This window comes from Gymnoscopelus braueri (assembly GCF_963280865.1).
Source record: "Gymnoscopelus braueri genome assembly, chromosome: 18".
NCBI classification, from domain to species: Eukaryota; Metazoa; Chordata; class Actinopteri; order Myctophiformes; family Myctophidae; genus Gymnoscopelus; species Gymnoscopelus braueri.
The window spans coordinates 46,803,580-46,830,871 of record NC_137618.1 but is presented as its reverse complement, the minus strand read 5'-3'; the positions used below and the strand labels follow the sequence as shown (position 1 = coordinate 46,830,871).

At 40.4% G+C, this 27,292-nt stretch overlaps 3 protein-coding genes across 4 annotated transcripts in view; 1 reads left to right on the top strand and 2 right to left on the bottom strand.

The window, feature by feature from the left end:
• The window catches only part of lypd6b (LY6/PLAUR domain containing 6B), a 40,535-nt gene extending 27,821 nt beyond the window's left edge, over positions 1-12,714 (bottom strand). Inside the window, exon 1 of one of the 2 annotated variants that reach the window (XM_080457208.1) lies at positions 12,625-12,714. The gene's annotated coding sequence lies outside the window, so the exon portion shown is untranslated. The remainder of the gene's footprint in view (positions 1-12,624) is intronic. The other variant, XM_080457209.1, reaches the window with a different exon arrangement.
• The window catches only part of LOC308073623 (rho-related GTP-binding protein RhoE-like), a 528,647-nt gene that overhangs the window by 440,084 nt on the left and 61,271 nt on the right, over positions 1-27,292 (top strand). The gene's annotated exons all lie outside the window — the stretch shown is intronic.
• The window catches only part of kif5c (kinesin family member 5C), a gene marked incomplete at both ends in the record, with an annotated part of 106,541 nt that overhangs the window by 22,574 nt on the left and 56,675 nt on the right, over positions 1-27,292 (bottom strand). The window contains 5 exons of the mRNA XM_080412269.1: positions 20,032-20,269; positions 20,784-21,000; positions 22,384-22,488; positions 26,753-26,824; positions 26,997-27,057. Of these exons, the coding sequence (XP_080268395.1) occupies positions 20,032-20,269; positions 20,784-21,000; positions 22,384-22,488; positions 26,753-26,824; positions 26,997-27,057 (693 nt within the window). The remainder of the gene's footprint in view (positions 1-20,031; positions 20,270-20,783; positions 21,001-22,383; positions 22,489-26,752; positions 26,825-26,996; positions 27,058-27,292) is intronic.

The window sequence follows — 27,292 nt, the reverse complement described above, 5'->3', positions numbered from 1 at the left end:
TTTTCTGCTGCTAGCTGTACAATGTGCGTCTTATAACTGACTGCATCTCATTGTTTAACCCATTAAGGCCCGAGGTTCCGAATCTACAAAATTTCGTCTAAATCCTAACGGTGTTCTGAAAAAAAAACTTATGTCGGTATATATATATATATATATATATAAATATATAAATATATATATATTCAAAGATTTGCACAAATTTTCCACAATTTAAAAATAAATAGCAGATCTACAAGCTCATAGTGCGGCACTCGGTGCCGCACTATGAGCTTGTATATCTGCTATTTTTGAATAGCCCAAAGAAATCTAAAAATGACACAGATGCGTTCCCGGTTTTAATGAATTAACACACTGCGACGCCGGGGAGGAACAGTAGTATGCTGAGCCAAGTACAAGAGGTATAATCCATCAAAACACACAGCCAGCGAGACGCTGTGAAGCGTGAACTACGTCTACGTGATGTGTGTCGGATGGAAATACAAAAGGGGGCAAAGGTTCAGATACACGAGTTCATGACAAAAGGGAATTTCCTCTTGTTGCACAACAACAGAGTATTAATCCTCGCCCAAGGTGAATTAAGGAATTTGTTAAATGTCGGGGCAAACACGCTGATCAACGGAAAACAAAGCCTGTCGTTTACTTCAAGGACACTATCCTTTTTTGACGTTTTCATTTTGCAGGTCTCTTTTTATAGCGTTATAGACAGACAATCCTATTCACTATTGGGCTACCTAGAGTAACGAGAACCGGTACGGTACCATGCTAGAACCGGTACCACCACATCCGATACTACGGATACCGTATAGTATCGAATAGGTACCGTTTTGTAGTGCTGCGTAACTTGTGTGATGATTTAGGCTGATCTAGAATCAGTACAAAGTAAGGCAGCACTGGGCTGGCAGCAGCCTCTCAGAATGAAACCAAGTGTCCCCCTGTTGTACAACATTGTTTAAAAAAAGAAAAGAATGCTATTAATGTCATTGACTGTTTTTGTTTGGAAAAGTATCAGTTCTGGCACCGTTTAGGCACCTTTTACTAGCGGTTTAATACAACATTGTTCAAATTGGCCTTGGCCCCCAAAAAAATAAGCAATTTATGTCATTGACAGTTTTTGAATTTAAAAGTATCGGTTCTGGCATCGTTTTGGCACCGGCCCAAAAATTATAATACCGGTTTAGCACCGGTATCAGACAAAACCCGATCGATACCCATAATGTGAATAGGGTTGTCAGTCTATAATATAGACAGACAAGAGACAACCCTATTCCCATTTAGTCTACTCCTGCCTTTTTGGAGTCCCTGATCATATTGTAGTTTAACCGGGAGTAGTTAGGAAGCACCTCCTCCACAGACTGCAGTTAAAAATAGAGCTATGGTGAGAATAATTAGATGTTATAATTGTGTGTAATCCCATTGGATTTGTATGTCCATCAAGAGATGAGCTATTGTGAATCTGGATGTCACCAGACATGATGGGGGAAAAAGGTGAACTTAATTAGCAGGGGCCCCTTTTTTTTTAAAGATAATTTTCACGTATCTTGTGTAAGCCGTATTAAGCGGTATCAAGTAAGCAACAATCTAAATGCGAGTGGAGAGAGAAGGCTTGCATCATAGACTGTGTAATTGTGCCATTCAACCTGGTGATTATGCTCATTATGTTTTGAGCTACTACTTAAGGAGCACATGCAGTGTCTTCAATCACATTTAATTAAGGGTACAAAAAGCCCCATCTAAGTCTACAGTGGAATCAATGGACCCAGGGCAAGCCGGCAATTGTCTTGGTCTTACGCTTTCATCGACCTTGCTCCTCGGAGATCTAATCTCCCGAGATGATGAGAGATTCGGTTCTATCCTGCGCTGCCCTTGTCAGGGTTAAGATTCAATAAAACCCTTAAGCTGTCCCACCTAGGCAAAGGGCCAAGGTAATTGAGGGGAGAGATGTCGGCACATTTTGTCCAACAATTCTGAACTCCAATCTCCTCCATCTTCCACGATTTCTCAACAGAGCGGAATTTTTTGAGTGTTACTGTTACAGAAAAAAGTCACCAATAAAAACAAAACAAATGGAGCAGCTTCTTCCGTTTAAAACGCTTCTGTTGCCCTGGTGAAGAAATACCAAAGTATTGACAACCAGGGACATAATCACTGTTGAAGTGACACAGCAAGAATCTGCATTCCATGGCGGTTTAAGACGTCCCATGATAGAAAAGATTCAATCAAACTAGAGCCCGGCCGTTTGTATTGGTCTGGCCGATATATCAGTCAGTATTTGACTGTTTTGTCGACGCCACAGATTTTTTACCACTTTCAACCGTTCCGTCCCTATACTTTGGGTCATTCTTGGTGAAAATGTTCATTAGTTTTCAAAACGCTGCGTCACGTCACGTTGTGAGCTTGTTGATTGGCTATTTTAGATTTGTCTTTTTAATAAATCAAGTGTTTGAATATAATACATTTTAGTTAAACGTTCTCAAATAGAAACTAAGTAATAGTAAGGTAATCAGTGGTCTATCAGAGGACTCTCCGAAATCGGGATCGGTCACAAAATTCTGTCTCTATCTCTATACATCAAACATGCTCCACCTTGGTTATGATGGTGATGTTGGGTCAGCAGTTCAACCATTTATTTGGTCATTCATCTCAATAGTATGACAATAGGGCATTTTATTTTCCAAAAGGGGGCAGTTATCTACTGCCTATTGATTTCAGAGTGAATGGTTGGCGTGGGAGAGAGTATACAAAAACATATTCCAGATGGGCAAATGTGTGTTGCTCCTGTTAAATGAGAACAGCACTGCACTGCAAGCATGGATTCCTTACTTGCCAACATTATGACACTCTTCTCTCTCTAAGCCTCGTAATTTAGGGCTTGTAAATGAAATGAAGACGTGGGTGATCAGCTTTCAATTAGCTGTTTGTTTTTGTAAATCAGCCGGGAAGTGACTCCAGTACGCTCTACTTCAAACACAGACTAATGATGAGTTGGTATTAAAGAATGCCGTAAAAAAAACACCAGCATTTATCCAGTTACCAGTTTTATTTACGTACTGCTTGAAAAATGTTTCTTCCTTCCTCATTTTGTTGCTTGAATTTGCTCTCCATTTAATCTCATGGATTGATGAAATGGAGCCCCCCCCCACACACACACACACACACACACACACACTAGCGCTGATTCCTAAACAATGAACACAATATGTAAAATTATTATATTTAAATAATAATTATTATTATGTTTCAGTCATATAGTTCCTGCTGATCTACATACTGTCAACCATGTAAAGAAATCACAGACTGAGGCTTTAAGTTAACCTTTGCCTTTTATACAAAAGTATGAAATATCCGAGACTATTAAGATTTTATGGAAAATGCCTCTGAACATAATGCTAGTTTGACTACTACAAATGCTTAAAATAATAACCGAAAACAGCCCATCTACAAGCTCTCAATGCGTCTGCGACGCATTGAGAGCTTGTAGATTGGCTGTTTTCGCTGCCCAACATGCTTCCATAGAAGACATGCTGGCTTCTGTGGAATCCAAATAACTGAAATCAGTCGTGGCGACTGACAACTTTAATCCATGTAATCTCATCAAATGTGAATGCAGTATCTACGTGTCTAGTTTCCAACTCTTTCTACTTTCAGCAATTTGCCAGAAGGTCATGAGGGTCCATTAAGCATTGTCAGGTCTGGATGGAACGGGGGGGGGGGGGGGGCAAAAGGTCTGTTGGTCCCTATCATATATTTCAAACAGTGTCACTGTAATACCCATAGAACAGGTCGGGTCAACACCAGCCCCAGGAGCCAGGTCATCTCAGTACTTAGAGCCAGTAGAACGAAACAGCGGCCATCATTTGACTCTCTTGGCGCATCGTCGGACAGGCTCTACAGGTCAGGTCAAAGCATTCTCACTTTGGCCAGCAGCCTCAGGGCAGGCCGGGTCATCTCAGTGTGGTTGACTTACTTACTCTACTAACTCATTGTAGATAAGCAACGTTTGCTTGACCCCCTCGACAGACAAGCCCTCTGGCAGCACCTGACACCCCACCTTGCTCTGTGTTGTTGGCTTTTGTCTTTGTTGCTTTTCATGCCATGCCTTTGTAGCTGAGGTCTGGACAAAACAAATATATTAGAAACGTGTTGAACCCCTATTTGTTGCTGCTCCGCATGTTTACTTAAAAGGAGTAGTTCACCCAAAAAAAGACTTATTTTCCATCTATTACACACCCCATGAAGCATTGAATTTATGGAGATTTTTCAGTTTTTGTCGCATTCCTGAGACAATAATTTGATGACCGGGTCATCGGTCAGTCTACCGGAGACTCCGCCGATCATCAAAATGATTGGCTCAGGAATGCGACAAAAACTAAAAAAATCTCCATGAATTCAAGGCTTCATGGGGTGTGTAATTGATAGAAAATAAGTCATGTTTTGGGTGAACTACTCCTTTAAACCCATTCGATGAATGTGGATCCCCAGGGGTCTATCCGTGGCACACTCCTTTCCCCCCCCCCCCCCCTACACCAAATCTTGTTCTCAAAAGTAGCTCATCTACAAGCTCGCAACGATGCGTTGTGAGCTTGTAGATCTGCTATATTGACCGAATGTTCGCCTATTATTATGACATGCCCAGAATATAGGGACACTTGGGTTCGTGTGGTTCTTGTGGTGGTGTTCTGGTAAAGACAGGGCTGTTTGTTCATGAGGCCAAAACACACAGAAAAACTATCAAAAGACACATCAAGTGCAAAACGTTAACAAGCTCATGGTTATTTCTACAGACTATCCTACTAAGGATCTGCCTTGCACTTCCACTCCCTATTTTATGCCACAGTATAAGCCCTATTTAAAAATGAGTGAGAATAGCCAATCTACAATCGCATCGCGACTCTTGTCGACAACATTAAAGATGAGATTTTCATCTGTAACGACATGGGGTTGAAAGTGGTTAATTAGTTTAACCTTTTGGCTACAACAAGAGCAGAAGTGACTTAATGATGTTATAATGGTGTCACCCTGTTGCACACTGTTTGTTTGTGGCTGGAATGTTAAGGAGAAAGTTACTATTTTACAATTATAATTTAGGCATTTAGCAGACGCTTGTGTCGTACAAAGTGTACGACCGCCCGGAGCAGACTGAACCCTGGTGGACCAGCCACAGGGTAAGTTAAACGGAGTGCCAAGAAAACAATTGGGTTGTAAGTGCTACAAGGTAACGACACCAGGTAAACATCAAACCAAGCATCTGTCTAAATAGCATGCTATCTAAAGATCTAAATAGGCTACAAGTACTGATACAAGGACATAAGGAGGGGATGGGGTGGAGTGGAGTTTGAAGAGGTGAGTTTTTTTTCCCATTTAGACCTGAGGTTGATTCTAAAAACACCTCCTAAATCCTAACCAAAAAATCAAAAAAACTGCTATATCTCTATATCTCTGTCCAAAACTTTTCAGGATTCAAATTCAAAAGTAGCAAAAGTAGCAGATCTACAAGCTCAAAATGCGCCACTTTGCGCCGCGTTTTGAGCTTGCAGATCTGCTACTTTTGATGCTTTTTTGTGACACTGTAGTATGATCAAGTACGTTGTAATTTACAAAGAAATATGGAGAAAAAAGGTTTCTGGCTGACAGCAACGATAACAACTAAAATGACACAGATGCTTTCCCGGATTTAAAGGCATGACAACGTATAGGCTTTCCAGGTCTAAATTGGTTAACTCATTAAAACCGGGAAAGCATCTGTGTCATTTTCGATTTTTTTTTTTTTTTTAACACAAATCTTCTCTTCTGGGGGTCCCTGGCACATAAGATTTTCAGATGGGGGTCCGCCTCAATATCATTTTGGGGTTCACAGATCAAACAAAAAGCATACACAGACGTCACCACAAAAAAGGTCTGGAAAACAAACACTACCGTAGGTTTTCAGATGAGCTTAGACATTTTGACTGCCGGAAATCTTTTTCCCCTATTAAGCCCTCAGGGGTGAATTTGTAGAGGTACAGGTGCTTCTTTGAGTAGGGCGGTAGACACAGTACTACATCAATCTCATAGCCTTAAAAAATAAAATAACATTCTGTCATATCTATATGCAATGACATCACCCACAGTGTGACATAATCACAGTTTAGATGACACCAGTGAAGAGGGTGTTTTGTACGCGTTTTTTAGCCTAGGGTGCTGACCTGTTTTCTTCATAGTGCCAAATTAAGACCCCAACTCAAAGCCACTGATGTCACTGCGCTCAGATTTAAAAGACGTACACGTGTTTCCGCTGTAATCATATTATCCTCAGAAGTGAGTGACAACATATTTTGCTTTCAATGTAAAACCTCCCTGCAGGGCATTCCTCCATCTAACTTTACACCCACACATACTGTAGCTAGGCCTATAATACACATTTTGGTCACATTTTCTGTCACAAAGGTCTGATTGTGTGATCGTTCAACAGCAAAGTAATGTAGCCTACTTCTTCTTGCCCCCATTGCGTCTCCATTTCGTCTTTCTGGTCATCTCAACATACCGACTTACTCTCTTTATTCTTTCATCCATCCATCTATCTTTCTCTCGCTCCGCAGCCTTTATTCCCCCCCACCAGTAGTGGTAAAAGTATTCAAATGTTTTACTTAAGTAAAAGTAGCAATACTGCAATATAGGAATACTCTGTTAGTATAAGTAAAAGTCCGGAATTCAAAATTTACTTGAGTAAAAGTACAAAAGTATTGGCATCAAAATGTACTTAAAGTGCCAATAGTAGAAAGTACTGATTATGCAGAAGGTCTTTTCAAAGTTTTCAAATGTATACAATTTATAACAATTTCTTGAAAATAGCAGATCTACAAGCTCACAATGTGTCGCGATGCGACGCATTGTGAGCTTGTAGATCGGCTATTTTCAAATGGCCGAAATGTCTAGGGCTGAAGTGGTTAATGTATGTTTTGTAATAATAATCAAAATCTACAAAGTAACTCAAGTTTTCAAATAATTGTAGTGGAGTAAAGGTACAATATTTGCCTCGGAGATGTAGTGGAGTAGAAGTAAAAGTACTCCAGTAAAGTAAAAAATACCTCAAAATTACAGTAAGTACAGTACTTGAGTAAATGTACTTAGTTACTTTACACCCACTGCATACCGACTTTCTTTATTCTTTCATCCATCCATCTATCTTTCTCTCTTGCTCCGCAGTGCAGCCTTCATTCCCCCCACTCTGTCCACATGGCATGACCTGAATCAAACAGACCAGTAGGAACAAGGCCCCCTTTTTTTGGGAGAGTGATAAAAAGTTAATTGGTAGTGTGTGACCACTCAGATTCCTGGGTCACTGCCCTGTACGGCGCTCAGTCTCACAGCCTTGATGAGGTGACCTGGACGGCCAACAAAAGCAACTTCAAAACCTCTCTGACCACAACCCACAAATGAACAGCTTTCACCAGTTAACTAATTTAACAAATCTTTCCCCCCCCCCCCCCCCCCCCGACAGAGACGAAATGCAGGTCTGCAACCACCATATCACAAGGAGTAGAAGCTACCTTAGGCAATCACTCCACAATCACTCCACAAGTTCAGAACTGATAATCTATTCTAGAGAATAACGATAAGTAATCTTATTTATTTATCGTATATTAGCTCAAGGCGCATTGCAAATTAATCTCCAAAGTGTAGGTAAAGAAACAACATACATACTGTCAGTGGTAGTAAAAGTATCAATACTGCAATGTAGAAATACTCTGTTACAAGTGAAAGTCCGGAATTCAAAATTTACTTGAGTAAAAGTACAAAAGTATTGGAATCCAAATGTACTTGAAGTACCAAAAGTGGAAAGTACTCATTGTGCAGAATGTCCCATTTCACAAGTTTTCAAATATATAAAATGAATACAAATCTTTTGAAAATAGCAGATGTATCGCAACGCATTGTGAGCTTGTAGATCGGCTATTTTCAAATGGCCAAAATGTATATACTGTAGGGCTGAAGTGGTTAATGTATGTTTTGTAATGATAATGACAAAAGTAACTAGTAACTAAAGTTTTCAAATAATTGTAGTGGAGTAAAAGTATAATATTTGCCTCTGAGATGTAGTGGAGTAGAAGTAAAAATACCTAAAAATTTTACTTAAGTACAGTACTTGAGTACATGTAGTTACTTTCCACCACTGACGATAAGTAATCTTATTTATTTATCGTATATTAGCTCAAGGCGCAGGCAAATTAATCTCCAAAGTGTAGGTAAAGAAACAACATCAAAGGCTGCAAGCACATACATACATACTGTATAAGAAAAGAATAATCACAGAGAACAGGGGTAGGAATAAAGTAGATTTAAAGTAGAATGTGTTTCTTGTCGTAAAATAATAATGTGCCTGCGGTTATCTGGAAGTAATCTAGCGTGATTAGTCCATGGCTCTCTCCCAGCGGCCGGTCGCCCTCACATCTTTAAGCCTCTCTCTCCTCCTCGACTGTAAACACACTCTGCTTGTTATGTCTCACTGCCAGGACCGGGGCCTAATACATTAAATCAAACACCAAACAACTGTAACGTGTGACATTACAGCAGAGTTGTGCCAGGAAAGCTCGAGAGTTTTGAAATGTTCTTCTTATCATCTGTGCCGTGGTGCAGCTGATGATTCAGGTCATATGTTCTTGTACAGTATGTCAACAGGCCTATTCACACTTCACTGTCTCATGTGGCGTTTGCTGTTTACTGTTTAGGAGCCCTGTACTGTAGTGTTCCGGACACATGTTAATGACAGGCTGTATCGTTACATCTAAAAGCTGTCCAATGGACAAAAAAGTTAGTTCAGATTCTTTGCTTGATTTCGAGATAGCGAGATAAAGTTGTTGTTGTCTGAGTCACAGGATGGATTTCTGGTCAGTCAGATGACCATCATCATTCGTTAAAAAAACAATAGTATAGTAACCAAAAACGCCAACTCGAACTTTCTCTCTCAAAGCTTACACCATTAGCACAACATTTGTAAAATGATGACGTTTTAATAATATTGTTCCACCTGTTCTACATACTGACAACCGGGTGAAGAAATCACAGACTGAGGCTTTAAAGTTGTGATCTTTTTTGTTTAAACCTTTTTAAAATCTTTTGCATTAATACATATAATTTATTTGTATTTTTTTATGTAGGAAACGGAAAAAATTGGACATTTATTCATGACCCATAAAAATTGGTCCGTGACCCATAAATGGGTCTCGACCCACTGTTTGGGAAACAGTGATCTAATAGACAGGAAAAAGAACAGGAGACCTGGCTTTCTCTCTTCACTGGCCTGGAAAATTACTGATGGACACAGATATAGAGAGAAGAGGAGCAAGATGGATGAGGCCCTCTGATGAGAGGGGTGGAGTGGAGAGATATATAAATGACAGTCGTGTGTGCACCAACCATGTCCTCTTTGTGAGGACATGGTTGGTCATCAAAAGGAGGAACATTTCCTCCACCATTTCTCACCTTTTAACCACTTAAAAAGGAGCCCTTCGCCCATTTGATGCTGTGTCAAAAAATATTAGAAAAATTCAAATAAGTCGGTATTTATTAAATATAGTATATAATATAATTAAATATTTAAATGTGTTTTGACACAGAATCAAATGTTTTATGATCATGATTCACCAGGAGCCTGGATGACTCTTAAAATAATTAATATAAATATTTTCGGAAATCTCTACGGGACAAATGAATGGGATTTTCTATCTGTGGCACGACAAAATCGCCGCCACTGCTATGCCCTATTAGCCTGGTAAACCCCCCCCCCTTCCGGAAATCTCATTTGCATTTGGAAATGAGATATCAGGAGGGAGGGGTTTACCAGGCTAATGCCCTATACCTAGCCTGATTATCAGAATGAAGCTGCGTGGAGCTTCAGTCTGACATTGGCTCCAGTAGTGTAGGCGGTTACAAGGGGGAGGGGATTAGAATGTCCCTAAACAATTTGAATTGGTTTAGAATTTCCCTAAACCAATCACAAGGGATGCCCACCCCCACCTCCGACTCTCATTGGACGGTACTTTTTGTACCGAATAAATCCTAGGTACAGCACCAGACCAAGAGAGAAGCCCCTGACTGCAGCCCGCAGATCGGGGCGGGGCTTCTCCTAGGAGGAGTGGGCGGGTTATGGAGGAGGAGTGGGTGGGGGTTTTGAGAGGAGTGGGTGGGGTTACTCCCTGGCGTGACTCCATGATTGGCCAGTAGCCACTTTGAGTGACAGTTGGGGCAAACGCTCTCACCAAAACATTATTTACTATTCTGTCCATATCGGTACATAACTCGAACGGCGCTGAGTCGACTAGCAGACCATCGGCCGGTCGATGCGGGCACTCGCGCCTGGAGGCGCTCGGGCACGTCTCCTCTGCCTCAAGGTCTGCTGAGTCGGCGCGCCTCCGTCATGGTCCAAAATGATCAGTACTGTGAACAGTCAAGCAGTGGAGCCCCGCTCGCTCCTCACGGAGCCCCGCCCCCTCCTCCCTAAACCCCGCCCCCTCCTCCCTACTGCGCGCTGCAGTGAGGGGTACATGGACCAAGAGGGGCAGTCCACTGAGAGAGTGGGCGGGGTCTATGGTATGGAACCAGGCTACCCTATACCAGCAGAGCCACTGGAGTAGTGGTGGGGTTTACCTGTATTTTGATGATTTCACTGTTTGTTTTGGTTGAACAAAAAACTGTCAGTCAAAACACCCAAAATACAGCGAGAAACACCAGGCACCAATGAGTGGGTTGACAGCCACTCTGGTTTAGATATATGATGGTAAATGTTAAATGGTGCATTTCCTATAACGCTCTTCTCCAAAACGGTTTATTACAATGCATGTTACATGTTCACACAGGAAGGAAACATTCACAGAGTTAGGGGTTCAGTGTCTTGCTTAAGGACAGCTCGACAACACGGGTGGGGATCAAACCAGGAACGATTCTGATTCCATGACGGCCGCCGCTGCACTTCCTGAGCCACTGCTATGCTATGCTTATGACGTAACCGCTAGTGAATGGAGGGGGAGCATTGAACAAACCATGTTTTACTGCCAGATACACAACTGCACCTCACAAGTCCCCTGGGGGCATCATAAAACAAATACCACACACACAACACAACAGTCCATATCGTCTCTGTCGGGTGGAAACCTCATATATGTCCAAAACTGTTACTTTTCTGGATTCAAATTCAAAAGCATCAAAAGTAGCAGATCTACAAGCTCAACTACTTTTGATGCTTTTGTGTGACGCTGTAGTATGATCAAGTATGGGTGTTAATTTACGAAAAAACACAAACAGTTAGAATATGGAGATAAGAGGTTTCTGCCCGACAGCGATGATGATGAGAGGGAGGTCAAGATCTGCTTTTAACTCGTTCCGGGTCCAGTTGGTATACTGAGGGTAGAAGCATGCTGTGTGGACCACCTGTCTACATGAATGAAGTGAACTTCTGCAAAAAGCGCGCGCGCGCACACACACACACACACACACACACACACACACACACACACACACACACACACACACACACACACACAAGACCTGGCCCACACAGGCGGAGGTTGTAAACAGAGAATGTCTGAAAAGAAGAACTCACAGCTTCTTTGAAGTCCTTAAATCTCAACTTAGAGCAAAGGATCCATTCATGTCAAAGTATCCTCTACTGTAGAGATAAAGCTATAACCTATTTGTTGACAATGTTCAGTTCAGGACTAGCCTTGGATCAAGACTATCGTAGATGTTGTATTTTATCCAGTCTGACTTTTGCTTTCGTATCATAGACATCTGTGATAGTCTTGATCCAAGGCTAGTTCAGGACAGTTTAGTTTCCATTAGAACACACTCTAACAAAGTGGTAGGCTATATCGTGTGGTTAAGGAATGAAAGTGACAGAAGCTATAGCTTGGTGTAGTGGTGAGGTTATGATATTGTAGGCAGTGGTGTAAAAAGTACTCAAATGTTTTACTTAAGTAAAAGTATCAATACTGCAATGTAGAAATACTCTGTTAGAAGAAGAAAAAATCAAAATGTACGTGAGTAAAACTAAAAGTATTGGCATCAAAATGTACTTTAAGTACCAAAAGTAAAAGTACTCATTATGCAGAATGTTCCATTACAAGTTTTCAAATGTATAAAAAAAAAGTACTTGAGTACATGTACTTAGTTACTTTCCACCACTGATTGTAGGTTTGCTGATGCAGTGCATCTCCTGTTATATTATAGTCAACTGTCATGGTTGTACAACATTAAGCAGTGTGGTCTATAGTCTATCTACAGGACAATGATTCTGCTTAACAAGCATGTTGGCTAACCTATCTATCCCTGACAAATGATACCATTTCATTGTTGTTTGTTTGTACTGGATAATCGATTCAGCGACCGTTTTGCTCCCACCGGATCACTGGATCACAATAGCTTTTTTTGTCTCCACGTCTTGCAGAAAGCCAAGAAGTTAAAAACTTATAAGACAATCATCCGAATCTTTTGAGACGCATTAAAAACCAGAACTTCACAACCAACCAACCAAGATAATAATAGACCTGGAATGGGAATACTTTTTTTGTGGTGGCTCACAGTTAAAGTAACTTCTAAAACCACGTTTCAATTGAAACCCCCCTTTTGTAATGGATTAAAAGGCTTAGTTACCTCTCTGACTGGGTCAGTGGTTAGTCTCCCCTCCAGACACTGAAGACCGATCGTTCCGCTGCCCTGTGTCCCCGGTGGAAGTGATCTGACAGGCGGGCAGAGCGAAGAGGAGCAGCCGGGGGAGAGAGGCGGAGCCTGGAGGTCAAGGTGAATTTACTGCACGTCTTAGCCCTGATACATGACTGACAGTCATGGATGAACTTCAACATAGTGTTTGCACTTTTTCTCTTTTTGGTCCGTATATCTGCATATACGTTCAAATTTCAAATATGAAGTGCTTACCCCATGGCCACGGATGTTAAAATTATGTACGGGCCACCAGAAGTACCCATATCTTCCGCATTGTTCAATAAAAAGCATTTTAATCCGATTGGTGGACATTTTCTCCGTATTTTCGCCATATGTTTTTCACACGTGACCCTATCGGTTGGGAGGTGTATTGCACTCTGATACATTATAACTCTCTGAAAAAAATGGCCACCAATCAGATTAAAATGCTTTTTATTGAATAATACGGAGAATAAGAGTACTTCTGAGGGCCCAAACATAATTCTAACATCCGTGGCCATGAGGTCAGCACTTTATATTTGAAATCTGAACGTTTATGTAGATGTACGGGCCAAAAAGGAGAAAGTGAAAACACTATTTTGAAGTTCATCCATGACGGTTATGACCGTCTTGGATCCATGGCTAGCCTTATTCAGGACTCTCAAACTCAAAACTTTTTCATGTCAAGGACCCCCAAATTATTATATATTTGGCTGCGGACCTCCATCTGAAAAGATGTTGTGGCCAGGGATCCCCATACTTGTTAGAATTCGATATTTCCATTTTTTCGAATCAACCATGGTGAATCATGACCATGAAACATTTGATTGGGGGGGGGGGGGGGGGGGAATTGTGTGGCACCACATAATGGCTGCCACTACAGTATGCCTCATTAACCAACAAAGGTGAAAATTGTGATCATCATTTGTTGGGGGAAAATTCAGAAACCATACCATTTTAATTTGTCTTAAAGTTTATTCAAATGAAGTCATAGCAGGTCTAATATACCACATCATAGGCAAATAGAAACAGGTTGATGTTCAAATGAAATCTGGACATCAGAGAGAGAAGAGACAGAAATAGACAAGGACATTTATGCCATAGATCAGGGGTCTTCAACGTGTTTCAGCCCAAGGACCCCTTAGCTGAGAGAGAGATGAAGCAGGGACCCCCCCACTATATAATTTGTATAAAATGGTGTTGCAGATTAAACGTTTTCATAGATTTCATAGATAGCTTCATAGACTAGTCCTCCATCCATCATGTTGGATTCACGTTAATGTGTATTTTCTGACATTTAACCACTTAAACCCTCAATACTTAGTGAACTTGCACTTTCACTGTGTACTTGGTCCACTATATGTATTTTTTTCCCTCTACACCAAACCAAATATAGCCGAGGCGTTGTGAGCTTGCAGATCTGCTATTTTTGGCTAAAGTTCTCCTCAGAATAGGGATGCTAGGGTTCAAGTGGTTAATGTAAAAAAGATCCATTAACACAAAGATTTGGCAGCCCCCCTGTAGTAACTCTAAGGACCCCCTACGGGTCCCGGACCCCCTGTTGAAGACCCCTGCCATAAAGGTTTCACTTTCATTTTATGTCAAGCGTCATGGTGACAGTACACTGACCAACAGTCATCTCTCAATGTGCATCACATCTCTCTCACACACACACACACACACACACACACACACACACACACACACACACACACACACCAACAGCACGAGTGGCATTGCATGAAATGTCGTGTGACACACTTCTGACATGACATAATAACAATGAAATATTTTTTCATTGTTGTGCAAGGTCACACACTAAAATTTAAGAAAGCACTACTCGTACAAAACTGTGCCACAGATACAGTAGACAGTAGAGAACCAAGCAGGACAACTGTGCTTACAAGTGGGAAATCATTAACGTTCTTCAAATTTCAAATTCTTCGAGTACTGAGCGAGGATAATAGCTAGGTCAGCTACCTCTCCACAAACTCGAACACGGCTTCACTATCAGTTTATTAGCCATGTATGTCATCATTAAGATATCCCCACATGAATATCCTCAATCATCGCAATAGACCCCAATAGTTTAAACTCGTAAAATCTATATACAATGGCATATTTGGGGGTTGCTGAATGTTACTTCCAAGTCCCATGAAATACCTTTCACCCATATTCAGCATCAAAGCCCTCCGATATAGTCATGGATATCGTTCAAACATCAACAACAAAATACTCTGTGGGTTTCATGACGTACTGACTGGCTGAACAATACATACCAGTTCATTCATCCATCCATTTGGCAGAAAGAATGGTGCCCGGCGCCATCAGCTAACATTCATGTTCAAAGCAGCCAAACTAAGTCCATCAGCAATGGGAATATTTTGTACTACTTTTACTCAATAATGTAGCCATTTTGTTATTCATTATGAGTCCTATATGCATTTGGCCAGGCCCAGACTGAATCTGTGTGTGTGTGTGTGTGTGTGTGTGTGTGTGTGTGTGTGTGTGTGTGTGTGTGTGTGTGTGTGTGTGTGTGTGTGTGTGTGTGTGTGTGTGTGTGTGTGTGTGTGTGTGTGTGTGTGTGTGTGTGTGTGTTAAAACCTAATGTAGTGTTTATTTTGGATCACAAGTGTATCACCTTTACCAACATAAAGTCATGAGCTTTTGAGTATGGCAATTGTTGACTCATCTGCATTCTGCAAATGATGTTTAGGCCGGATCATGAGATTGCTTGCTCATTTTGGGGGATTTCAACAGATTGATTGTTCACGTCCTTCTTACTCAACCAACCCTCATGTTTTTTTTTTGTCAAAGACCCTGCTGTGAGACAACACAACAACCAACCACATCACTCCATCGACGGAAACCAGATATTTACAGACAATGCAAGGTTGTGGTTCAACAATAATGCACCAAAATGCTCTCTTTGGACTCATGTGCTCTGAGAGCGACTATACCAGTGGTTCTCAAACTTTTTCACGTCAAGGACCCCCCAAATTGATATACATTTGGCCGTGGACCCCCGATCTGAAAATGTTTTGTGCCAGGGACCCCCAGAAGAGAAGATGTATGTAAAAAAAAGAAAATAAAATCTAATTATTCAAAACTTTCCAAACATTTTAGATATTTTTCAAACATTTTTGAATAGCCAACATATAAATAGTTAAAATGGTTAAAATGATAGTGATGCTATGTTTTTGCTGACCCCTGGGGGTCCCCGGACCCCAGTTTAAGAACTATAATGGACTGTACATTTCCTCGATACATCAAGATTGTTTCAAGTTACAAAAGTTTTACAATGAGATGGTGGATACTGCATCCTACCAACGTGTTTCCTTTGAGATGACGGTACACATACAAATATAAATATACTGTACATTGAGCTTTACTGTAGTTCCTGTAATTACCTCAGTAAAGTGACAGCACATTGTCAAAAAGGTACCAAAATTAAAGACAAAAAGTCAATAAATAAATACAAAATATATAAACGACATTCAATAAATAAAATGTATTGCAAATAATAGAAATATAAAAACAATCAATATTAGCACATATTGTGCAAAACACATGAAAAGGATAACTCTCCCAGTGCAACGCAAAGTGCTTCTAAAAAAAAAGAAAAACAATATAAAGGTCAAAATGAAAGAAAAAAGTCAATAAATAAATACAAAGTATATAAACACTGCGTTCAATAAATAAAATGTGTTAAAAATATATAAAAAACAATATAAAAACAATCAATATTAGCACATATTGTGCAAAACGCAAATGCAACACGAAGTGCTTCTCAAAAGATAAAAAACAAACAAAAAACCCAGTATAAAAACATCTTAACATTCATTAAAACAGAGTGGGTTGGGCCCCAGTGCTAAACCTTAAAGTCTTGCAAGCATTATTTCATATTTTTTTTACATTATCTCAGTAATCCTGTAAACAAAGATATAGCTCAACTAGATTTCCTTATTAACCTTATTTACTCAACACTTATTATAACATTGTCATTGGCGAGCAGTACAGACAGAGAGAGATGCAAGCATCAGTAGCATTAATGCTGATCTTACTTCTGGCAGGTAGTTAGACCTAGAAAGAGAAAGACGGGTAGAGTTGGAACTTGGGCAGGTAGTTAAAGCTGCACTATGTAACTTTCCTCTTCTACCCCGGATTTGAACCCGGGTTTCCTACGCAAGTGCTGACATTTTTACCATTGAGCTAATAGAGCCTGCCTGCTTGCTCAGGGGATAAATTGAATCTTGACCATCAGGTCATAATCCATGTCCGATCCTGCATGTCTAGGTGAGACATGAGTCATGACCTTTATTGTGACACTTGCTTTGGCAATGTAAACGTATGTTTTCTCATGCCAATAAAGCTCCTTCGAATTTGAATTGAAAAAACTGAATTGACCTTTGACACAATCTAAATGTATCCATAGAAGAGCAGGGAGACAAAATACAACATCCCTGATTGTTTAAGTTATATTGTATTAACATACTCTACCGTACAGATTGGACCAAATTGCATTTTATTCATTAAAAAAAAGTTACATAGTGCCGCTTTAAGACAGATAGAGATGGCAGGCAGCTAGACAGAAAGAGAAAGACAGATAGAGTTGGGGCCATACTGTACATACATACATACAGGTAGACAGAGGCGAAAGAGGAAAGCACTTCTCGGCCATATAATAAGGATACGGAATGTTTTTGTAAATGAGGAGTACTGTGGTCTCAGTAAAGGCAGAATGGTGACGTCCTAGAAACCCAAAGAGAAAGGAATGTCCAGTATTGTCTATTGTTGAAGAAGAGGTCCAATAACACACAGGAGAAGAGTCCAGCTTCTGTCCTTTACCTATAAAACAATAAGTCATGAGGAAGGCAGAGTGATCAGTTATGATTTCAGTCATTTTTTGGCTTAATGATACCGTTTACCTGTAGGAAATGCAAAGACATGCAATTGTAATCTATGCATTTACCAGCAAGCACCAACACATATACAGGCATGTGCTGCCACCTTGTGGTAGACTGAAAAATGTACCGCCACATTTTGAAGAAAGAAAAGGGTGATAGAACAGAAGGCACCTATAAGGATGGAAGGCACCTGAAGTTAATTAATATTAACGTGAATAAGGGCCAAATGCTTTCATTAAGACCCACAGAGATTGTATTTTACGTACACAGATTTTCTTTTACAAAACTGAATGGATATGTGGGTCCTGCTGCTTAGCTGATGGCACACACACACACACACACACACACACACACACACACACACACACACACACACACACACACACACACACACACACACACACACACACACACACACACACACACACACACACACACACACACACACACACACACACACTTGGGCCATTCCCAGGGTCTGGGGTCTTCCAAGGACCGATTAGATGCTGGAGTTCTTTGAAAACTAAATTAATTAATGTGCATTCTCTGACTGGGAACATTAATCTTCACGTGGGGCCAATGGACGAAGAGTGAACCAACATCAATTAGGCTCAATCTGATTAATTCATTTTCAAAGTGCCAGACAAAGAGTAATAGACTGAACCACGGACATAGCGCTCTACAATGCAATTTGCCTTTGAATTGAGCATTCAACGCAATGCATTGTCTTAACCCTTTAAGACCGGGAACGCATCTGTGTCTTTCTTTGGATTTCTTTGGCTATTCAAAAAATAGCAGATCTACATGCTCATAACGCAGCACCGAGTGCCGTGTTATGAGCATGTAGATCTGCAATTTTTAAAAATAGTGGAAAATGTGTGCAAATCTTTTTTAACTCAAATCTTTGCTTCTGGGGATTCTACAAATGTTTTCTAAAATAGTTTTTTGAAAAAACATATGTTTCTATATCAGTGGTTCTCAAACTTTTTCATAATTGTCAAGGACCCTCAAAATTATATGTATTTGGCCACGGACCCCCCATCTCAAAATATTTGGTTCCAGGGACCCCGCAGTAGCAAAGATTTGAGTTAAAATGTTCACTTTAAAATAATATATATAGAAATAATATATTCACAGATTTGCACACATTTTCACAGTTTAAAAAAAAATTGCAGATCTACAAGCTGAGCTGAGCTTGTAGATCTGCTATTTTTGAATAGCCTAAAGTATAAAATAAAGCTTTTTTTAGCTCAAATCTAAAAATGATGCAGATGCGTTCCCGGTCTTAACGGGTTAAAAGAGGAAATAAGGAACTTCTGCAAAGACTTCAAAACAGAGCACTGTGGGAAAAGAGCTTCAAGAAGAAACAGTGCACATTCAGGCCGGGTTTCTAGGTGGCCGAGTCCTACTTGTCACAACGTTTTCACAAATCCCTTCACAATGTCTTTGCAAAAAAACGTGACCGGTTGTCATGGCTCCCACTGTTCCCACTGTCCTGAAGAATGGCCCTGCACTCGACAGCGAGATTATTTTACAGTGTTTAATCTACTGTGGGGACAAAAAGTTCTCTTGAGCAGTGGTTCCCCCCCCCAAGGGTCCTTGAAGGGGTTCCAGGGGGTCCCCAAAGTCAGTTTAATAACTTTAACCCTATTGTACGTCGGCTATGGTGCAAGCTCCCAACGGATTGCATCGCGACGCGTTGGGAGCTTTCTACTTGTAGAAAACAACAAGCTTTCTACTTGTAGAAAACAACAAGCTTTCTACTTGTAGAAAACAACACGCTTTCTACTTGTAGAAAACAACACGCTTTCTACTTGTAGAAAACAACACGCTTTCTACTTGTAGAAAACAATACGCTTTCTACTTGTAGAAAACAACACGCTTTCTACTTGTAGAAAACAACACGCTTTCTACTTGTAGAAAACAACACGCTTTCTACTTGTAGAAAACAACACGCTTTCTACTTGTAGAAAACAACACGCTTTCTACAAGTAGAAAACAACACGCTTTCTACAAGTAGAAAACAACAAGCTTTCTACAAGTAGAAAACAACACGCTTTCTACAAGTAGAAAACAACACGCTTTCTACTTCCCTGGCACAACATCTTTTCAGGTGGTTGTCTGCGTCCAAAATTCCAAATGCATATTAATTTGGGGGTCCTTGAGAACCACTGCTCTGGGGAGATGCTGATGGCTGGAAAGCCAAAAACATTTATAAAATAAATAATAATCTACAAGCTCAGAATGCGTCACAATGCGACGCAATGTGAGCTTGTAGATCCGCTATTTTAGCCATTCATCGTACAAACGATGTATATAGGGCTTAATTGGTTGAATAAATGTTAAGTAGCCTAATAACAGAAACATCTATTTGAATAAGATGTAATCTCAATGTAACTCACAGGCAACACACAAAACAACTGCATGTGTTTAGCACAGCGCTGGGACCTACTTGCTGTGGTGCTGGGGGTGGGGCTGCTGGGGGTGGGGCTGCTGGGGGTGGGGCTGCTGAGGGTGGGCCTGCTGAGGGTGGGGGCGGGTCTGCTGTGCAGGTTGGGGGGGGTGGCGGGGCGAGTGGTGGTGACGGGGGCTGGACGCTCCTCCACCGCCCCGGATGGAATGTCCCATCGATGAAGACGAGGAGGAGGGGTGCTGATGTTGGTGCTGATGACCGGCGCGGATGGGCTTGGCTAAAATAACAAGCAGGAAACAGATCTTAACTCATTCCATATCACACATTATAACTCTAGCATCCCTTGAAGGCTGTAATCTGAAGCCTTGATGACCTTGCAGCCTTATGCAAAGGTTATAATGTAATTTAGATAGCATGTTAAGACTAGCCAGGTTCCTTTGTAGACATGGCCTCCTATAGTGTGTATAGTTTCAATGTACAGATTATTGATTTGTTTTAATATTATACCGTTTAGACTGATGATAGTTTGTTGGTTTACCTATGATCCTAGATTACTATTTCTATGCATTGATGTATTAGTTTGTGTTACAGTACTTACAGTAAATCACTCTGGATTAAGAGCGTCTGCTAAATGCCTAAATTGTAAATTGTAAACCCTATAGCATCTCTAGTCTGAGGGTAACATTAGCTGAAAATAACAGCAAAGATATTTCAGTTAGTATAGGGCCCATTGGAAGACAGTCAACTAGGATTTAAGTAGTTAATTACTTTACACCACTGCAATACAGTACCTATCTGTGCGGAGTGTCCTCTCCTGGAGATGTTCTTGGCGCGCACAGCCTCCTTGATGCGGTCCACCTCCTGCTGGTAGCGCTTGCGGTCCCTCATGGCGCCCTCCTTGGTGTCCCTCAGGGCGGCTTCCAGGGCCTTCACCCGCTCCGCCGTGGCCCGCAGGCGCTTCTCCAGCTTGGGCAGCTCACAGCGCAGGTCTGCGTTGTCCCGCACCAGCTACAACAGAGAGGTTACCAAACGTTTTAGCTTTGAGACACAAAATATACATTAAGGTGTCTCCCCCAGGACCCAGACTTACAAAGATCAGTGGTGGAAAAAGTACTCTAATGTTTTGCTCAAGTAGAAGTATCAATACTGCAGTGTAGAAATACTCTGTTACAAGTAGAAGTCATAAATTCAGAATTTACTTGAGTAAAAAGTACAAAAGTAGTAAAAATGTACTTAAAGTACCAAAGTAGAAAGTACCGGTACTCATTATGTAGAATGGCCCATGTCACAAGTTTTCAAATGTATAAAAATCTTTGGAAAATAGCAGATCTACAAGCTCTCAATGGGTCGCATCGTGACGCATTGTGAGCTTGTAGATCGGCTATTTTCAAATGGCTGAAATGTATAAAGGGCTGAAGTGGGTAATGTATCTTTTGTAATAATAATCAAAATCTACAAAGTAACTTGTAACTAAAGTTTTCAAATCATTGTAGTGGAGTAAAAGTACTATTTTTGCTTCTGAGATGAAGTGGAGTAGAAGTAAAAGTACTGCAAATTGGAAATACTCCAGTAAAGTAAAAATACCTCAAAATTGTACTTAAGTACAGTACTTGAGTAAATGTACTTAAAGGAGAATTCCGGACAAATTAAGTGTTATCTTTGATGTCTCGTTACTCACCTAACGACATGAAAAGTGGCGTTCTTTTTTTCCATATATTCCCCTGTCGTCATTTTTTAAACCCCCTCCGTTGTCATAATGGGAGCGCGTGGGTAAGCGAAATTCGTCTATTATAACCGACGCAAAGTTGTTTTTTTCTCTACTAGTATTCATAGTAGAGTCTTTCTTCCAGAACCTGGCAACTCGTGTTGCCAAATTCTGGAAACAAGCAACCAGTGTTAAATCGTTCGCCATTGACGGCAGCCTCGCAGATAGTTTCAACGCATGTTTGACTATCATGAGACTCTACTATGAATACTAGTAGAGAAAAAAACAACTTTGCGTCGGTTATAATAGACGAATTCTCCTTTAAGCCCTAATCAATATTATAAAAAAATAAAAAAAATAATGATCATTTCTCCCTGGTCTTTTGGTCCTTTTAATCAAGATTCAAGAGTTGTTTTATTTGTCACTCGCTCATACAGCAGCAAAATGTTTTTATTAAACAACTAGTTACTTGAGTCATAGGTGGTAATTGTAAGCTATACTCAGGTTAGGTTGACGTAATGTTTCATTGAATGTGCTATATCTACGGTGTGTGTGTGTGTGTGTGTGTGTGTGTGTGTGTGTGTGTGTGTGTGTGTGTGTGTGTGTGTGTGTGTGTGTGTGTGTGTGTGTGTGTGTGTGTGTGTGTGTGTGTGTGTGTGTGTGTGTGCGCGCGCGTCCCAACTGACCTGCTTGTGAACCTTGGTAAGTTGCTCCAAGTTGTTTTCCAAGAAGATGATCCTTTGTTTCTGGGCCTGACTTCCTCCAGCCTCGTCACTGTCATTCTCTGCACTCTGAAAGGTCAAAGGTGAGGATATGAGACATGCATCATAATGTCCATAATGGTACATGCACATGTCAGTAAACACATGCAAAACATTGTGGGAAAACAGACCAGCACACATTGGCTGAGTTTACTAATACTACCCACCAATGGTGTAAAATAACTAAGTACATGTACTCAAGTGCTGTACTTAAGTACAATTTTGAGGTATTTTTACTTTACTGGAGTATTTCCAATTTTCAGTACTTTTACTTCTACTCCACTACATCTCAGAGGCAAATATTGTACTTTTACTCCACTACAATTATTTGACGTCTTTAGTTACTACTTACTTTGCAGTTATCAATTATTATATTATAAAGCATACATTAACTACTTTAGCCCTATTTTATACCTAGGCTAATAGCCGATCTACAAGCTCATAACACGTCGCGATGCGACGTGTTGTGAGCTTGTAGATCTGCTATTTTCAAAAATGTTAGTACTTTAACTTTTGATACTTTAAGTACATTTTGATACCAATACGTTTTTTACCTTTATTCAAGTAAAAGTTCAATTCCGGACTTTTACTTCTAAGGGAGTATTTCTATAGTGCAGTATTGATACTTTTACTTAAGTAAAATATTTGAGTACTTTTTCCACCACTGCTACACACTAATGCTTAACAGACAGGTGTGAGAGACCAGCAGACAGCTAGTTGTGATGGGGACAGATCTTCTGGACACAGATACAGATGACATGACAACAAACAATGGCAACTGTCTGGCTGCCTTGATGTGAGAGGTGGCTGACGTGAGGTGACAATGGCCCGATTCATAAAGAGAGTCGTAAATATGGGGTAAATAAAGTTCGTAAAGGAGGTCGTATTTTTGGTACTCACAAACTGACGTGCAATTCACAAAGGGGTTCGTATATCCCAGAGACGTGCGTATGACCAGGTTGGTCTGCATCCAACAGCATCCAACTTTAAAGTCACTTTACGGCACAGTGTTGCCATGTCCGCTTATTATAAGCGAATTTGGGCTTATTTTTCTGTAAAGTTGCTTGTAAATATTGGTAGCTGTGGGGTGCCGTTTTTTGGGCTTGTTTCTAAAGTGTAGTTGATTATTTGGGCTTGCTTCACAATTGTTAAATTATTTTAACCGGTGGTTCTCAAATATTTTTATGTCATGGACCCCCAAGTTAATATGTAGGCTAATTTATCCCTATAAGCCCCATCTGAAAATCTGTTGTGCCAGCTGGAGCCCCTTACCAGATTTGTGTTGTTAGAATGTTTAAAAAATATTCAAAATATTCCCCATTTTATTGCAAGATTTGTTTTGAAAATAGCAGATCTACAAGCTCACAACGCATCACGAAGCGCTTTGAGCTTGTAGATTGGCTTGTAGATCGGCTATCTCCAATGTATACACTACAGTATATCATTTCAATGTATACAGTATATATATATATAGGTTTACAGACAGTTCTCATATGGCTAGCTTCTTTTGGGCTTATTTTCATAGACCTGGTTGCTTATTTCTCTCACAAAATCTGGCAACACCGGAGCTGGGAGTTTAACTTCTCGTCCAAATTCTGATGTCGGCCGCATTGCCTTGACACTGACAGAGAACTTGAACATCATTCTGATCTGTCTGGAAGCGAGTCCCACTATTGCACGATGGATCAGCTGAACGTAATGTGTAATGTTTACAAGGTTTAACCCCACCATTGAATAATAGACTAATAACCTGGAAAGGATATTTCATAAGCCTTTTCTACTGAACATTGCTCACGTTTACCGAGGTAAAAACGCACAAAACACAGACCAAAAAACGTTTATGAATCCGACTGCAGGTGTAGGATTTGTCCTAAATGCCGGTACGTACAAAATATGGTCGTAAATCCCTTTATGAATCCGGGCCATTGGTCCTTATTTCCACAGAAGGAGCCATGGTGCAAGAGTGACCTCATGTGGAGATCACTGGTAAACACTCCCAAAACCCACTTGAGACTAAAGACATGGGCCCCGATTCATAAAGAGGGTCGTAAATATGGGGTAAATAAAGTTCGTAAAGGAGGTCGTATTTTTGGTACTCACAAACTGACGTGCAATTCTCAAAGGGGTTCGTATATCCCTGAGACGTGCTGTGCGTATGACCAGTGCGTATGACCAGGTGTGATGATTACTCTGCATCCAACAGCATCCAACTTCAACGTCACCGTGCTGAACCGTGCTAAACAGTGTTTCCATGTCCGCTTATTATAAGCGAATTTGGGCTTATTTTTCTGTAAAGTTGCTTGTAAATATTGGTAGCTGTGGGGTGCGGTTTTTTGGGCTTGTTACTTTAGAAACAAGCCCAAAAAACCGCACCGTTGGTTATACCGTAGTTGGTTATTTGGGCTTGCTTCACAATTGTTCAATTGTTTTAACCGGTGGTTCTCAAATATTTTTATGTCATGGACCCCCAAGTTAATATGTAGGCCAATTTATCCCTATAAGCCCCATCTGAAAATGTTTTGTGCCAGCTGGAGGCAGATTTGTGTTGTTAGAATGTTTAAAAAATCTTCCAAATATTCCACATTTTATTACAAGATTTTTTTTTTAAATAGCAGATCTACAAGCTCACAACGGTTTAATTAAAGTGCTTATAATGGCCTAAGTGCCAGTTGCTTCTTTTGGGCTTGTTTTCCTAGACCTGGTTGCTTATTTCTCTCACAACATCTGGCAACGCTGATGTAAGTTTGAAGTTCAACTCCGCCTCGTCTAAAGATAACAGATGCGGTGTCGCATCGCCTTGACAACTTACTGTTCTGTCTGGAAGCGGATCACGTAATAAATGCTCTCATGTGTAATGAGAATAAAGAAGTTTACAAGGTTTAACCCCATTACCAAATAAAAGGCTAATAAAACGTGGAAAGGATATTACATAAGCCTTTTCTAATGAACATTGCGCACCTTTACCGAGGTAAAAAGATGATGTTGAAAATAAATCCAGGGCATACAAGTGGAACGCTTCTATCCGATTATGGACCAGAGCTTATTGATTACTTATTGATTAAATTAGTTAATTTTTTGATTAATATATCGCTGTCCTACGTCGGAATGGGGAATGGTCTTCTGGACACAGCTTTCATCCAATTATAGTTTCCTCATCAGATGGTAAGATTTATTAGGCTGTTGTGTGTGGTGTTCATGTGATCAATATACAGTAGAGTAGCCTACAGTAGGCTTTACAAATTAATACCGCGGCACGGACACTGGAGGTGCGTCGATCAGTCCCTCCGCAGTTACATTAAGGCATGATAGCCTATTTTCATTATTACGTGACACTTTGGCTCAGATAGCCCGCTGGCAAACACACTGAGGGACCTAATAATTCACTGATAGCCTAGAAAATAAATAAAAAGCGGTGGAATCCACATCATGTTTACATTATGCATAGGCTACAAGCAATACATCGTTTGACATTTATTTTAAAATTTTTCTATATATGTGTTGACAAATGTTGGGCACATATATATTTTATTTGAGGTGCCACTGTTGTAATTGATTTTGGCATGAAGAATAAAGCATTCTAAAGACATACGCACATTTCAGCCCTGGTAAGACAGCCTCAGGGCTGACCTGAGAACGTGCGCACCTGACGCACAAAACACAGACCAAAAAACTTTTATGAATCCGACTGCAGGTGTAGGATTTGTCCTAAATGCCGGTACGTACAAAATATGGACGTAAATCCCTTTATGAATCCGGGCCATGGATCCTGCCATATACAGTAGATAAGCCAGAGCTGGCGAGGGTAGAGAAATATAGTTACTCTAGAAACTAATTCATAATAAATGTAACAAGTCAACAGAATCACTCATGAATTCTATTGCAAATTCTATTGATACTTCTAAACAGAATGAGCCATTCTCTGCTTAAAGTAGGTCAAGTCCAATTGTGTAGAAAAGTAATAAAAAGTAATAAAATAGACATTGTACAAATTTCTCTTTAGGCAGCCCATGTCAGTGGTTCTCAAAGTGGTGTCTGGGGACCCCCAGGGGTCCTTGAGGGGGTTCCAGGGGGTTCCCAGCAAAAGTAGATAATACAGCATCAAAATGAGTTTAACCACTTTAAGCCTATAGACAGTATTTTTATAAAGCAGATGGCCTTGTAAAAATATTGAAAACATTTGAAGAATGTGGTCAGATAAAATACAATTTGGGGTCCTTGACATGAAAAAGTCAAGGAAAATAAAAAGTAATGTAAGCAGATGTACAATGTGATTGTGTACAGTAAGTGTACTTACGTTCTTCACCCGCAGATGCAGATCTTGGATGAAGTCCTTGCGGAGGTTCAGTAAGGTCTGGAGCTCCTTAGCCTGTAAAAGTCAACAGTTCGTTAGTAAAACTAACTACTAGAATTTATAAATGTATTGTTATTAATATAATGATCAAATGCAGAGAGAGCTGACACAGTGTGTGTAGAGCTGTTAATAATACAAATAGTAATTGTATTGTTAAAATAAAATGAAATCTTATTAAATTACGTACCACAGTCTCCTCCAAACCTTTCAGGTCCTCCTTGGCCTGATCTCGTTTGTCGTTCATGAACCTGGTGGGTCAGGAGGACAGAGAGGACACTTTAGGTTAGCTAATAACATATAACAATATACTCACTGCTTGTACCTTAGGTTTAAACCATTGAGACCGGGAACACATCTGTGTCCTTTTTAGATTTCTTTGGGCTATTCAAAAATAGCAGATATACAAGCTCGTAGCTCGGCACTCGGTGCAGTGCTACGAGCTTGTAGATCTGCTATTTTTTAATAGCCAAAGACGTCTAAAAA